The sequence below is a fragment of the Oryx dammah genome, unplaced genomic scaffold (genome assembly GCF_014754425.2).
Source record: "Oryx dammah isolate SB20612 unplaced genomic scaffold, SCBI_Odam_1.1 HiC_scaffold_10, whole genome shotgun sequence".
Taxonomy (NCBI): domain Eukaryota; kingdom Metazoa; phylum Chordata; class Mammalia; order Artiodactyla; family Bovidae; genus Oryx; species Oryx dammah.
This window is the reverse complement of record NW_024070194.1, coordinates 13523306-13539085: the sequence shown is the minus strand read 5'-3', so window position 1 is coordinate 13539085 and position 15780 is coordinate 13523306. Positions and strand designations below refer to the sequence as shown.

The 15780-nt window shown below is 48.8% G+C and overlaps 1 protein-coding gene, 1 long non-coding RNA gene and 1 other non-coding gene across 3 annotated transcripts in view; 1 reads left to right on the top strand and 2 right to left on the bottom strand.

Moving 5' to 3' along the window:
* Positions 1–4615, top strand: part of TOP1 (DNA topoisomerase I) — an 88173-nt gene extending 83558 nt beyond the window's left edge. Inside the window, exons 19-21 of the mRNA XM_040248626.1 lie at positions 1899–1993; positions 2214–2363; positions 3336–4615. Of these exons, the coding sequence (XP_040104560.1) occupies positions 1899–1993; positions 2214–2363; positions 3336–3438 (348 nt within the window). The 3' untranslated portion in view covers positions 3439–4615. The remainder of the gene's footprint in view (positions 1–1898; positions 1994–2213; positions 2364–3335) is intronic.
* Positions 601–14304, bottom strand: LOC120869347. Its single transcript, XR_005722529.1, has 2 exons — positions 13897–14304; positions 601–1588 (listed from the first exon to the last, which is right to left on the bottom strand). It is a non-coding gene; the product is annotated as an uncharacterized LOC120869347 (long non-coding RNA).
* Positions 8038–8141, bottom strand: LOC120869643. The gene has a single exon (XR_005722610.1). It is a non-coding gene; the product is annotated as a U6 spliceosomal RNA (small nuclear RNA).
* Positions 14305–15780: the final 1476 nt, after the last annotated feature.

Here is a 15780-nt window from a genome sequence, read left to right as displayed (position 1 = left end):
TTTCAGCTAGGGGTTAGTTAAACTACAGATTGCTTCTTTTCCGTCTGTGTTCACGAAATACTATACCTGGACAGCTGGAGTTCAAAAACTACTGCTATGGTGAGGCTGCATACATGTTTCCAGGCCAGGCCCAGGGTGTTTTCCTTCTGTTGAAATTTCTAGATACATACCCAGGTGTAGTACATACGGGTCAAAAGACACATACAACCTGCAGTTCATGCTTCATATGCCACCTGGCTTTGCTGAAGGAGTGCACACATCCACAGTACATAAGAATGTGTCCACAGACGTCTCAGATCCTTGGACCATGTGACTGGCAGGCAGAGAGCCCATCCAGACCTCCCATCCTTGCACCTCTGTTAACACTGGTCATGTGGTGCCATTTACTCTCCTCATGCTATCATTTCAAGCCAGAAATAAAAGCATGAATATTCAGGTGTTGTTTACCTAATTCAGGAGACCCATCCCTGGAGCATGAGGAGGCCTTTTGTTGGTCTCACTCTGGAACCACTGTTTGGGCAGTCCAGGCTGCCTGCCAGACGAGCCCTCTAAGCCCAGGAACCCTCTCCTGTGTGCCCACAAAGCAAACACACACCCCTGTTTGCCAAGTGAATCAATGGGGTCTTTAATGCTTTGAGAGAATTTGACATAGCCTGCCAATTTAGTATTCACAGAAATGGTTAAAAGATTGTGGTTTGTTGCATTTCTAGCCTAAGAAGAATCTGGCTAGTGGTGTCTGTGACGCTTTTGTGTAGAGTCAGTTCCTTCATTTTGACTTTGGACAACATAGATGTTGGAAGTAAGCCATTCGTAGTAAAATGCATTTAATGATTCTCTCACAAAGCTGGCCTCTGTTCCAGTCTTGGGCTGTGTGTGTAAATCTAACAGACAATGCCAGGCTGAGAGCAACAGCCCAGTGTATGTGAGTTGGGCGTGCATTTATTCTGCAGAGGTTCCCTTGATCTTAGGGTTAGCATGGTGATAGCAGGTCGGGGTTCGCCTGCCCCAGCTGTGAGCTCACCACTCTGGGGCCCCAGCCCCACGGTGTTGCCTGCTGCTGTCCTCAAGCGGGAACTGAGAATGCAGAACCGGTGCTCTCAAGCAAGAGAGGCTGCGACTGTCCTTTTCTCCTCCTTTAACGACTGGGCCCCAGGAGATTTCATTTGGAGAAAGAGCTCCATAGCTAAAAAGTTTTCATATCTGCTTTGAATGATAACTATTTGAATTTCTTTCCTGTCTCAGCTTTCTCGCCTTTTAAAAACAGAATGCCAAAGCCAGGCTATCCCACGTATTGGCTTGGAACAGATGAGGTTAAGTGGTTTAGCTTCCTGGGTACCTTTTAATTGCCATTTTCTAGTCCCTTGGGTATTCTCTTCAGTGCATCTTTTTTTTTTTTTTTCTGGAGGAGTTAGCAGCTCTTCTCAGAGTGCTGGTAGAATCTGAGGAATGAGCTGAAGTCAGTAGATGTAGGGGCTCTTGTCTCAGCTTCATAAACAGTATCTCCTGCAGGATTCTTGGGATGGAGGTGACAACCTGGCACAGGATCCATTTGTTAAACAGCTTTCACCTGTCATCCTCTTCCGAGTATCTAAAACCAAAGTGTTCTCTGATTGAAAGATTAGCACCCACACTCCGAGTCCCAGTGGGTTCTTTCCCTGAGTTTCTGGATTAATGGGTCCTCGAGTCATTGCCATAAAACCTTCATTTCTTCAAGGGTGACTGAAGAATATAAACGGTCAAGTAGCACTAGAATTCAGCACTCTGTGCCGTCATGAAGCCACCCCTGGGCGTTTTAACAAGAACAGCCTACTTGGTGAAGACATCTTCTCTTAAGGAATCCTGTTTTCTCTCTCGACTTATTTTATTCCTGAATCTTACTGTTGTTCTTCTCTACACAGATTGATGCGAAGAAGGAACAGCTAGCAGATGCCCGGAGAGACCTGAAAAGTGCTAAGGCTGATGCTAAAGTCCTGAAGGATGCAAAGACCAAGAAGTATGTGCCTGATGTGATGCAAAGCTGGGGATTGGGTGAGAGAGGAAAAGGGTCCCAGCATCAACCAGAGGTCCTAGCTTTCCTAGGGTTTCTGAGTGACATTCTAGAAATGTCTGGGCCTGTGGCTTTTCTGCTTTTACTGCCCCTGGGTGGCAATGTGGGGATACGGTGCTCCTGTCCAGGGGCCAGGCCCAGTTCCTGACGACTTCTTTTTTTCCAGGGTTGTAGAGTCAAAGAAGAAGGCCATCCAGAGGCTGGAGGAACAGCTGATGAAGCTTGAAGTTCAGGCCACAGACCGAGAGGAGAATAAACAGATTGCTTTGGGAACCTCTAAACTCAATTATTTGGACCCCAGGATCACCGTGGCTTGGTAAGCACCACGCCCTTCTTGAAGGCCACCTACTGGCTTGGGAAGGGTGATGGGGTTCCAAGAGCATTGTCAGCTCACACACAGTTCCTACATTGCACACTTAAGAGTGTCCTCTGTCTTCTGCTGTGCACACTGCAAATGCATTGGGACATCCTGGGTGATCTGAAATGGTCAATACTGTTACACCACTTTGGAGTGTTATTATGTCTGCTAAGGCAGGTATGGTCCCCACCCCTAGTGGAACTTTAGGACAAAAATGGAGACTCTTAGTCCTTATTGAAGGAAAAATAAAAATGAGCCCATCTGCCTAAACTTTAACTTCTCAATAAAAAAAGTTTTTTTTAAGTGAAGGAAAGAAGGTACAAATAAGGAGAAAAGAAAAACAAAAAGTGAGAATACAGATCTGAGCAACCTATGCAGAGTTTGCACCATTGTTTGCTTGTTTCCCTGTAAACTACCCCCCCCCCAATAAAATAATATCCAAAATAAATGACTTTTGGGGGAAGACGCTTATTAGTTAACTTGAATTATTAGTTTCTGGGCTTAAGAGGAGCAACCATTCCCTGTGGGCCAAGGGTTCCAGCCAGCTCTTGTCCCCTTTCTTTTCTTTATGTTCTGTGCGGTGCTGGAGGTTTGGTTGGCTTTGAGAGGCAATAGAATATAATGGTGAAGAGCGCGGACTCTGGAGCCAGTGTGCTTGGATTCACTTTTCAGCTCCATGCTCACTAGCTACATGAGAATGAAACCAAATCACCTAACTTCTCTTAGTTTTTCATCTGTACCTTTTTCATTTGTACACCTGCAATCGTACCTACTTAGTCAAGCACATGAAGCCCTAAAAACACGTCTGGTACCTTATTAATTCTCCTCCTCACCAGATGGAACAGAAGGCAGCACATCCAGGCCCCAGCCCGGGGCTGGCCCACATCTCCTGAGACACACTGACACCCCTTCTCTCTCCCTTATTTGCAGGTGCAAGAAGTGGGGGGTCCCCATTGAGAAAATTTACAACAAAACCCAGCGGGAGAAGTTTGCCTGGGCCATCGACATGGCTGACGAGGACTACGAGTTCTAGCCAGTCTTGAGGAGCAAGAGTTCTGTGAAAAGGAACAGTGTGTTTTGGGAAAGATGGATAAACTGTGAGCCTCGCTTGCCCTCACACCCGAGGGAAAGAGGCAGCAAGTCTTAACTAACATCTTTGAGAAAAGATATTATAAGGGAGAGCTGAGCCAGTTGTCCTATGGACAACTTATTTAAAAATATTTCAGATATCAAAATTCTAGCTGTATGATTTGTTTTGAATTTTGTTTTTATTTTCAAGGGGTCAAGTGGATGGGAATTTGTCAGAGTTCTGCCAGGCAAATTCACTGTTTCACTGAAACATTTGGATTCTCTTAGCTACTGTATACGAAGTCCGATTATATTGGTGCGTTTTTACAGTTAGGGTTTTGCAATAACTTCTATATTTTAATAGAAATGAATTCCTAAACTCCCCTCTCCCCCATTTCAGGAATTTAAAATTAAGTAGAACAAAAACCCAACGCACCTGTTAGAGTTGTCACTATCTATTGTCATGGGAATCAATTTTCATTAAACTTGAAGCAGTCGTGACATCGGCAGTGTTTTGGTTCAGACACCTGTTCACAGAAAAGCATGATGGGAAAATATTTCCTGACTTGAGTGTTCCTTTTTAAATGTGAATTTTTATTTCTTTTTAATTATTTTAAAATATTTAAACCTTTTTCTTGATCTTAAAGATCGTGTAGATTGGGGCTGGGGAGGGATGAGGGGTGAGCGAGTCTAAGGATAATAAATAATCAGTGACTGAAACCATTTTCCCATCATCCTTTGTTCTGAGCATTCTCTGTGCCCTTTCAGATACCCATCTTTTTCATTTAAAACCCCAGTCTGTCACTTGAAAGATATTATTGTATACAAGTTCCACAGGTAAAAAATTTAGAGGAAAATGAGTATTTGGTCAAAAAAAAAAAAAAGGAAAAATAATCAAGATTTTAGGGCTTTTATTTTTTCTTTTGTAATTGTGTAAAAAATGGAAAAAAACACATAAAAAGCAGAATTTTAATGTGAAGACATTTTTTGCTATAATCATTAGTTTTAGAGGCATTGTTAGTTTAGCGTGTGTGCAGAGTCCATTTCCCACATCTTTCCTCAAGTATCTTCTATTTTTATCATGAATTCCCTTTTAATCAACTGTAGGTTATTTAAAATAAATTCCTACAACTTAACGGAAACTTGGTGTCTGCCTCTGTGTTAGCCCAGGGCCCCGGGCCAGAGTAAGGCTCCAGGGCTGGGCCTTGGTGTGGGATGTGGTCTGCCTGCTCCCGGCTGTAAGGGTGCCTCCCTCCCTAGGAGCTGGGGCTGCATCTGTCTTGCCACCGTGGGTGTGGGCTGAAAGGGAGGGAGCCAAAGTCCACATCCTTAGAAGAAGGCAGGGCCAGGAAGTGAGGGCGGGTACAGAAAAGCTAGAACAGGTGCGGTGCAAGAACTATATTTGGAGCCTAGGGTAGGTTTATTGAGCAAAGTGGAACAAGTGTATTCGGGAAGCAGATTTTAGAACACTTCTATGTGTGCTGGTGAGAAGCAGTAAGCAGTTTCTTTGGGCCTACTTTCGTGGCTAAGTTACCGTCAGGATGGCAGGAATTACGGATACTAAGCCAGTTAAAACACTGAATCCCAGAAGCTCTCTCCAGACAGACAGATCCTGCTGACTGAGAGAGGGAGCAGTCTGGAACCACTTCTCAGTGCTCTAGTACCCGAGTCAGTCAGGATCCCTACAAAAATTGTTCCTCCTTTCATCCTTTGTTATAGCTAAGTCTGCGATGAAGTTGAAAGATTAAGTCTCCTGGTCAAAAGGAACAGGCAACAGGAAGGCCAGAGTGGTCAGAACCGGTCATTTAGCTAGCCCTAAGTCCTCTAGCCTGCCAGCTAGGGGTGTATTCTGGGAGAACAGCCATCTCCCTGCTGGTCTCTGAACCTCTGGGCTGGGGCTGGGCCAACTGCAGAGAATCCTGAAGGGTCCTTGGCAGCCTTTATTTCATCAGCCAGTGAGGGAGGCAGCATTCACCCCAGGGAATAAAGGAGGGTTTGGAGCCACTATTGCTTTGGAGCAAGAGACCAAAGCCAAGTATTTTGAGTTCAGTGGTTCTGAGGAAGCTATACCACAGAAGGTAAGAAACAGCAATAGAGAGGCTTGTCCATGAGCCCTATCAATGCACTTGAGCAGGACCTGTCACAACCAGGGGACAACCTTGGGTCACCACTAGAAACATGACAGGAGGCCCTGCAGGCACATTTTACTGGTGAGCAGAAACCTGTGCCTACCTTTCCTGGCAAGGACCATTCTTCTCAGGGCAGGTGCAGAGCAACTAGATGCTGGTCAAGAACGGCTGTGAAGGACATCCTGGGTGGTTGCAGCAGGCCTGGGAGAGCAAGCCAGAGAATGGGAGAAGCTGACCCGACAACCACTGCGACAAGGGAAGAGGCTAGACAGAGGTGAGGGCCAGGCATGCAGGGCCTCAAAGGACGCTTGAGCATGAAGTCAGGAGGACCACCCCCCGCTTCCTAGGCATCTGGCAGGCAGGTTCCCTCCTCCCACTTCCAGCCCTTAGATCGGAGTGCAGGGTCTGCCCCACCCTCTCCTGTCCAGCCCTTCCCTGATGCTGGGGTCCAGCTGTGGGCAGAGGGAGACCGCTTCCATGTGCCACCCCAGCCAGAAAGCTGGTGCTGGCTTGGCCTCTTCCTCCCTCACCGCCACCCCCCACATCCTGTCAGCAGGTCCTGTCTGTTCTCCCTGTCAAGTCTACCTCAGGCCTCTGCCACTTTTTTTTTTTTTAAAAAGAAACAACAGCTCCCAGCCCTTTTCAGCCACCACCCCCTCCCTCTCTCTCTCTTCACAAACAAGCACCTGGAATGAGTCACCTCTACCACCCAGTCACTCCCCCACGCCCTGCATCTAGCTTCTGCCCCATCTTGCTTCCAGTTCCCCCTTCCACTCTGACCAGTCACCCAGGAATGAGCGACCAAACCACTAACCAGGCTCTGCTGCTTGTGCATCTCAAACTCGCTGTGGCACCAGACACTTTTCAAACAACGCTAGTGATACTTCACGTGTCATAAAATCCACCCATTTCCAGTGTACGGTGACTTCTAGTAACTACTGAGTGGTACAGCCATCAGCGTATGTCAGTTTTAGAACTTAGTCCCCTCGGTAAGATCCCTCATGCCAGGGACAGTTCATCCCCATTCCTACCTCCAGCCTCCACGAATCTACCCTCTCTATATAGGTCTGTCTGTCCTGGACATCTCACATAAACAGCATCATTCCCTTAAAGCACTCCTCTGGCTTCCATGGTGCCACCCTCCTGATTTTATCCCTTCGTCTCAGGCTGTGGCTTCCTCCTCTATCAGGTCTTTAGCTGCTGCGGTTCTCTTCTCAGCCTAGCTGATTTCATTCACACTTGAACGTGACGAGCCCCACATCTCTGCCTCCAGCCTAGTCCCCTCTCCTGAGATCCAGACACACACTGCCAACTACACCTTGGCAGGGATGTCCACGGACTCTAGAACCGTGTTCGGGACCTACCACGAGCAGCCCACTGGGCTTGGTTTAGCATCTCAGGGAAAGGCACCACCATCCACTCTGTCTCCCAACTGGAACCGAGGGCAGCCATCATCCTTCAGACCTTTCTCTCTCGTATCCAGTAAATCACCAATTCTGGTATCACCTTCTAAATGCCACATACATCGAATACAGGTATTTCCTCCTTAGAAAACTTAAAAAACAAAATTTTTTTTTTCTGAGAAAAGGAGTTTTACTTACATTTCAGTTTTTACAAAATCCCTCATATAATGGGTTGTTCTCTCAACTTGTTTTGAACCAAAAAGCACTTTTTGGAGAAAACACATTATCCTGAAATGACCCCAGTCAAACTAGTTTTGGATGATTGTAAGTAGTCCTCTGACAAAACCAGTAAACAAGGAAGCAAAGAAATTTACCACAGACTGGGCAATTATTTCTTACAATCCCAAGCACTGCATTTGAACAGGTTTCTTCAAGATCACTTTAAATAGCAATACGGTGTTGATTTTTTTTCAGGTTTGTAAATGGCACTGCAGTTCTGTATATATGTTTTTAAAGCGTCTTTTAGAAAAACACTGAAATATTTATAGATAACATTATAGAGCTAAGATTAGTGTCAAAATCATATGGAATTGGGTTAGTGGGTCGAGTTTGACACGAAACGAGTGGCCAAGAGTTCATAATTAAACTGGCTGATGAGTCCATTTCACCATACTATCCTGTCTCCATTTATATATATTTAAAATTTCTGTAATATTTTTAAAGCAATAGTCTAAATGGGGATTATGTCAATCATTGATATGTATCTACAGAAGAAATAGAAAGCTATTTAATGTTATACAGAAAAGTAATTATGCTTAGGTTAAAATTTCCAGTTGACAGCATCACATACTGATTCAAAAAGTATTTTCTCTGCAGCAACAGGGATGAATCTCAAAAACATTATACTGAACACAGACCTAAGGGTACACACTCTGTGATTCTACTTACATGAAATTTTAGACCAGGTAAAACTAACCTGTAGTGACAGAAAGTAGACTTCGTGGTTGCCCACTGGGGGCAACTTTTTTCTTTTTTAATATGGAACGCTTCATGAATTTGCGTGTCATCCTTGTGCGGGGGTCATGCTAATCTTTGTATTGCTCCAATTTTACTGTATGTGTTGCTGAGTTGAGCAGGAGACAGACTCTTAAAGGGCATCCAGAACACTGGGGTGACGGAAATGTCCGGTGTCTTAACTGGGTAGGGGTTACAGGGGGGTATACATTTGCCAAAGCTTTCCAAACTTTACGCTTAAAATGGGTGCATTTTCTGTAGGGTATTCCTCAATAACGTTGATTTGTAACGGCGAACTCCCTGGTGATCCAGTGGGCCACAACTCCTTGAGCCCACGTGCCCTGGAGTCTGTGCTCCGCAACAAGAGAAGCCACTGAAATGAGAAGCTCTTGCACTGCAACTAGAGTGTAGCTCCTGTTCACCGCCAAGCAGAGAAAGCCCGCAGGCAGAAATGAAGACCCGGTGTAGCCGTAATTAATTAACTTCAAAAAAGTTTGAACATCATTATTGAAAAGGCGAGTGTGGGAAAAAAATAAATACTCATAAATTAATATATCATTTTAAATAATGTGTGACTTTAAATGTGTAAAATATGTAACTAAATGAACTGCTATCTGTGGACATCTGAATCATGTATCCCTTAAAATATTTATGCTGTCATGAGAGGCCCGCATACCACAACAAAGAGTAGCCCCCACTCTCTTCAACAAGAGAAAGCCTGATGCAGCAAAGAAGACCCAGTGCAACTAAAAATAAATAAACAGATAATTTTAAGTTTTCTGCTATAGTTGCAAAAATGGCCACAAAACACATGTGGTGGCCTTATTTTGAAAACAAGTGATTGACAGTCTTGTATCTGGAGCAGAATACCTCTCACTTGACTGTGTCCACAGCCACCGGTAGGTCTAATAAGGTCAGCTGTCCCTCCCCAGTGCTCCAGGGGCCCTTATCACACTGAAATGTCTTCTGATGACAAACGTCTGTTGGCATTTCTCTCTCCCCTCCTGGAGTGGAAACTTGGTCCGATTCCTTCTGCTGTCTAACTGATACAGGGGTGGCATTGGGAATGTGTGCTGGAAGAAGGGCAGAAAAGGTGGAAAAATAGCAGGTCCGACCTGGCCAGGGCCACAGTGGCTACCTAGGGCCCCCTTCTCTGCCTGCAGAGAGGCAATTACAGTGTCCCTGGAGTCCAGCTCTCCTGTCTCGACTTCTGGGTCCCGCGAGAGGGGCCATCAGCAGAGGGGAAGCAGGGTCTGCAGGGAGCACAGAGTCCTGGCCTGGTTTCCCCTCGAGCGACAGAAAACATGAGGCTCTCGAGGGGCTGAGAGTATATCACGGGTGTGCAGGAGGATGAGACCTAAAAAGTGTGAGGCCTGGTGACCAAGGTGGAGTCATGGATGGATACTGGGGACCAAAGCTTAACAGCCAAGATGACAGTTGAGGAATGGAGTTCAAGGTGCACCAAGGTGAGTACTTACTAAGCACCAGGTGACTAAGCACCAGGTGCAGGCCTAGGTGCAGGCTGACTGACTCACACCCATGAGAAGGGCTGGTCAGCCACCTAACCTAAGATACTACTAAGTAAAAATTAAAGAAAAGTTTAAAGAAGAGGGATAAAGTTTCATATGTGGATTAAATTAGACGCTGCAAGTATATAAATCTGCCTACCTTCAACTGTGGTAGGAGCTGCGCTTTACTTTTATACCTTATATAGTCACTCAAGGTCATTACAGGGAAGAATGAAAACTGGGTGGGAATTTGCTGTTAATCTGCAGAGAACATTCTCTACTATTTCAATCAAGTTAAGTGTCCCCTTGAGAAACTTTCCTTATCATTTAACCCCAGGAAAATCTTTCTTCCCCAAGGAATCAGTTATCAGAATACGAAGTTTCTGCTTTGGATACCAGGAAGCTCAATTTGATTTTCAATCACTGCAGCTGTGCTAACCCATATTCACTGAATTACATTCTTCCTTCAGATAATAGCATATCCCATTTTTATGGTACCATATTTTTGAAAAAGGAGTACATCAAGGCTGTATACTGTCACCCTGCTTATTTAACTTATATGCAGAGTACATCATGAGAAACGCTGGGCTGGAAGAAGCACAAGCTGGAATCAAGATTGCCAGAAGAAATATCAATAACCTCAGATATGCAGATGACAACACCCTTATGGCAGAAAGTGAAGAGGAATTAAAAAGCCTCTTGATGAAAGCGAAAGAGAGTGAAAAGTTGGCTTAAAGCTCAACATTCAGAAAATGAAGATCATGGCATCTGGTCCCCTCACTTCATGGGAAACAGGTGGGGAAACAGTGGAAATAGTGTCAGACTTAATTTTTTGGAGTTCCAAAATCACTGCAGATGGTGACTGCAGTGATTTAAAAGACGCTTACTCCTTGGAAGGAAAGTTATGACCAACCTAGATAGCATATTCAAAAGCAGAGACACTACTTTGCCAACCAAGGTCTGTCTAGTCAAGGCTATGGTTTTTCCAGTGGTCATGTATGGATGTGAGAGTTGGACTGTGAAGAAAGCTGAGTGCTGAAGAATTGATGCTTTTGAACTGTGGTGTTGGAGAAGACTCTTGAGAGTCCCTTGGACTGTAAGGAGATCCAAGCAGTCCATTCTGAAGGAGATCAGCCCTGGGATTTCTTTGGAAGGAATGATGCTAAAGCTGAAACTCCAGTACTTTGGCCACCTCAGGCGAAGAGTTGACTCATTGAAAAAGACTCTGATGCTGGGAGGGATTGGGGGTAGGAGGAGAAGGGGACGACAGAGGATGAGATGGCTGGATGGCATCACTGACTCGATGGACGTGAGTCTGAGTGAACTCCAGGAGTTGGTGATGGACAGGGAGGCCTGGCATGCTGTGATTCATGGGGTCGCAAAGAGTCGGACATGACTGAGCGACTGAACTGAGGAAATGCTCGGAGTACTTAAGACTGAGAAAGAAGACATCTGTGGCAGGCACAGGGATGTGCCACTCAGATTCCCCTTTGGGGGGCACTTGTTGCTAGGAGACCATCAGCCCCCTAAGACCACCATGGTTGCAGACATCTGAGGCTGCGCTTGGCCCAGTGGCTGGTGGAGGGACTACAACAAAGCTCCCTGGGGGCAGGCTGAGGCTGCCACCAGACGGGCATCACAGCTCGACTTCTCCAACTGCCCCCTTGCGTTTCCTTCCCTCCCTTCCCCAGTGCTGATCCTAAGGACGTGTCCTGAAAAAACACCCTGCAGACTAACCTCCGTCACAGAGGCTTCCCAAAGAACCCAACCTAGAACAAGATGTAACCAAACAACTAAAGATAGAAAACACATCAGGTATGGGTACTACAGAAAGGGTAAGAAAATAGTGAAATGTTCATACCCAGGTGGAAGGCAACATCAGGTGGACTCTGGATGGGCCTGAATCCCATCTCTGCTGCCTCTTAGCTTAATCTCTCTGGGCCTCAGTTTTTCCTTGTGTAAAATGAGGGTAATAGAGTACTTATCTCAGACTTCCCCGGTGGTCTAGTGGTTAAGAACCCGCCTGCCAATGCAGGGAACACGGGTTCCATTCCTGGTTCAGGAAGATTCCACGTGCGACGGGGCAACTAGGCCCGTGAGCTGCACCTACTGAGTGTAAGTGCTAGAGCTCCATGCAGGACAAGAGAAGCCAGCGCGATAAGAAATCCGCACACTGCAGCCAGAGAGTAGCCCCTGCTCTCCGTAGGTAGAGAAAGTTCACATGCAACAATGAAGACCCAGCCTGGCCATAAATAAATAAATAAGTTGTTAAAAAAAAAAAGTACTTATCTCAGGGCTGTCATGAAAAGTAAATGAGTCACCAGGGGTAAAGCAGTTCTATGGGGCTTACTATATGTCAAGTGATGCTCTACGTGTTTGGTAAGTAAACACCCATGGGGTCAGGCTCACAGAGCCAGAGGGGCAGCTGGGGTGGAACTCCACCTCCCCCCCACTTCAGGCACAGGTACTGGTGTCGCCAGAGCATGCTGAAGCATGAGTGTTGACAGAAATAGGCTCGAGTGAGGCGAGCCTGGGTGATGTCATGGGCGTGTGCCTGGTGTGGGTGCTGGGCTGTGCCTTCCAGCCAGCGCAGCTGCAGGCACTGCCAGTAACACCCACGTCCCCATATATATATGCTGAGCTGGGGGAAGCCCATACCGGTCACACCCTCGGCTCGCCCTGCTTTTCCTGAGTCTCCTTGGGTGGAGGCAGGCACCTGAGGCCTGGGATGCAGGCTCAGAAGTCCCAGGAGGAAATGGGGCCCTGTTTCCTGATTGAGGGCCTGACAGCAGGCTGAAAACATGAGCTCCTGTTGGCAGGGATTGCTGGAGCCCCTGGAGGCCCGGCCCCAGAGGCAAAAGCAGAAGCCAGGAAGCCTGGGCTACATGTCGGGAAGCTCTCAGAAAATGGAGATTTCTAAAAAGCATCACCGCCCACCAAGCTGTGAGGGCTACAGCACTTAGGAGGCCTCCTGGGAAAACAGATAAGATGAGCAAGGAGGGGCCCAGCCAGCCCCCCACCTGTCTTCCTGGCCTCACCAACCCCATTCCCCCACTCCACCTCCCCTCTCCGTGCTCCCTCTTAGTAAATTCTAGCCTTCTTTCCATTCCTAAACTTAACTAAGCTCTTTCTGGCCTCAGGGCCTTTGTATATGCTGTTAACCTTGTCTAGAAAGGACTTTCCTCCAACCCACTCCTAATAATACAGCCAGCCATCTCCTCACATCCTTCCAGCCACTGCTGAGTCCCACAGAAGTCTTCCTTGTCTACTAGATCTGAAGCAGGTCTCCCTAATGTTTTAGCTCATAGCCCTCTGTTTTTCCCTTCCATCACAATTGTCCCTACACAACAGAGTGCTTACCTGTCTTAAATCGGTGAATTCCTGGGGGCCCAGTGCTGAGTTTCTCTTGTTCTCCCGATTCATGGCACCGACACTGAGCATAGGGAAGCTCAAGGCTGCAGACAGGGACAAGCACCACAGCAAGCCCCAGCAAGCCCAAGCCACACACTATGAGCACTCAAGTTCTGCACTCAGACTTCCTGTGCCCAGGGCCAGCCATGCCAAGGGCCTCCCCTCACCCGTGCTGAGTAGCCAGCTGTCCACCGGCACCTACTGAAGCCAGGAGCTCTCCTATGTGGAAGAAAATGCATGGTGTCAGACAGACTGGGGTTCAAATCCTCACTGGTTAATTATGTGGCCTTAGGGCAAGCTGCAGAACTTCTCTGAATCTGTTTCTCATCAGTAAACTGGGAACAATAATCCCTGATTAGAGTAATTATAAGGATCAGGTGTGACCACATGTTGCAAACCTTGTAACGCTGGGCCGGGCATTGGGTCAACTTTCATTCCCTCCCTCCTACTTTGAAGGTCCGTCACTAGGTGGCAGTCCATCTCAGCCACTCCACCTCCCCTTGGGTGACCACAGCCAACTAGCATAAACGGCTGCCTCAACTTCAGGCTGAATTCTCAGGTCTTTGGGGGCTGCACTTGAGGGGGTCAACACACATACACACGCTACCATTACAGAAAGACAAGTCAAAGGCAGTCCCCAGACATTAGTCATCACCCAGCTGGATGGCCCGCCTGAGCACAGACTCTTATATACATACTCACACATTCCTCAATGCCTGGATCTTTCCCTAATTTTTTTTTCTTTTATCATTTTTTGGAGGTCACAAAGAATTGGATACGACTTAGTGATTAAACAATAACAGCATGTGGCATGTGGGATCTTAGTTCCCCGAACCAGGGATCAAATCTGTGCCTCCAGCATTGGAAGCATGGCATCTTAACCACTTAAGTCACTTAACCAGGGAAGTCCCTGGATCTTGGCTCTAGCATCAGCTGGGGGCCCTGCTGGGCCTCTTACCTGTAAAATGCAGTATGCTGTCCTGCTTTGTCTGGCTCAACATCCGTCAGACAGGCTCTACTGTGACTGAAGGTGTCTTTAGTTTGGGCGGTGTTCTGTGACAGGGCAATCAGACTGCCCGGGGTGCGTCTAGGGAGTGGCTGTAGCAACACAAAGAGTACAGATTAATCGAATAACCACCAAAAGAACTTGTGCCTGGAGAATGGAATGAAAGGGAGGTGGTGAAAGATGAAGAGGAAGGGGCCAGACCATGCCGGACCTGCTGGCCAGGTAGGGGATTTTGTGTGCCGTGGGAGGTTCTGGATGATTTGAGCCTGGAGGTAGGGAGTCAGGATTTAATTTCATTTTGAAGACCAGAGCATAGGGGCTTCCCTAGTGGTCCAATGGCTAAAACTGCACTCCCAACAAAGGGGGCCTGGGTTCGATCCCTGGTCAGGGAACTAGATCCCACAGCTCCCAACTAAAGGATCCTGCATGCTGCAACTAGGACCTGGTACAACCAAATTTAAAAAGAAACAAACTAGAGCATAGGGAATACATGCAGGCAAAACCAAGGAGGGTCAACAGTCTGGACGAGAGAAGATGGGCCTTGAGGTTGTGGGCAGAGTGGAGACACGGACGGCAGAGGGAATGGGACTTGATGGAGTGCTGTGGGGCTGAGGGAGAGAGAGGAACCAAGGCTATCTCCAACGGTTTTAGCCCGAGCACCTTACCAGAGGCATGTTCTGAGAAACTGAAGACCATGGGAGAAGCAATTTGAAGAGAGATGTGAGATGTCTGTGCTACGTGGGATCGTGGAACAGGTAGCGGGATGCAGGGAGGGATAGAGCTTCGGCGCTCGGGTGCCTGAATTTGGCAGGGGGCGGGGGGGGGCAGTGACGCCGAGAGAAGGGTCAGGCCGCCTTGGGAACTGACTCAGGACCCACCCCAGAGGAAGAGAAGTTGCTGAGGTGTCGAAAGGCAGCGGCCAGAGACCGAGGAGGAAAACAAGGATAGAGTCTGCCCGGGAAAACCAAAGCTCGGGAGAGCATCTGCAGGAATGGTGCGGAGCCATAGGGCCTGAGTCCCCATCCTCGTCGCGTGGAGACTCGCGGCGTGGGGGTGCGAAGGGTATGGCCAGACCAAGACCACTGGAGGGCTCGCAGGGGATCCTCAGGCCTGTGGGCTACTCCGAATAACGGGACTCCCCCCCCCCCGCCCCGACACACACACACACACCCGCGAGGCCACTTCGGCCGCAGGGCCGGGAAGATCGTGGGTCCGACAGTCGCAGGCGCTGCCGGCGGGGCCACCCCCGGCTGCCCGGGGAAGGGCGGGGGGAGAGGCGGGACAGGCAGGCTGTCCGTCAGAGCCTGTCGACCAATCACCGGGTATCCCCGCCCCCGCCCCGCCCCGGAGAGGGCGCGCGGAGGACTCGCCTCCGCCGCCGCCGCCGCCCGCCGCCGCCGCCGGTCTAAGGCGGCCCGGCCTGGCCTGGTTCCTTCAGCCGGGCAGCTCTCCCAGGTACCGGGTTTGACTGGCGAGCCCCGGGAGGCGCCCAGGGTCTGCACTTCTTTTCCTGGTAGCCGCGCGGGCGTCGCCCCGCTAGCGGGCTTCCGAAGGAGCCGCCGCGGCCGGGCCTGTGCGGGACGGTGGGCTGGACAGCCGCCTGTGCGCGCGCGACAGACGGCCGGGACGGCGCGAGGCTGCCGCGCGTGACGGGACCGGCCGTGGCAGCCGGGCTGTGTCCGGGGCGGCGCGAAGAGACCCCGCGGGGCCGTGGGCCCGGCTGGCAGACCGCGGGCGGCGCGCGCGCGCGTGCCCTGACGCGGGGCCTGCCCGGGGGGTCTCGGGGCGCAGGCGCGGCGGGCGGGGGTCCTCCCCACGGGCGCGCGGGCGCCTTTG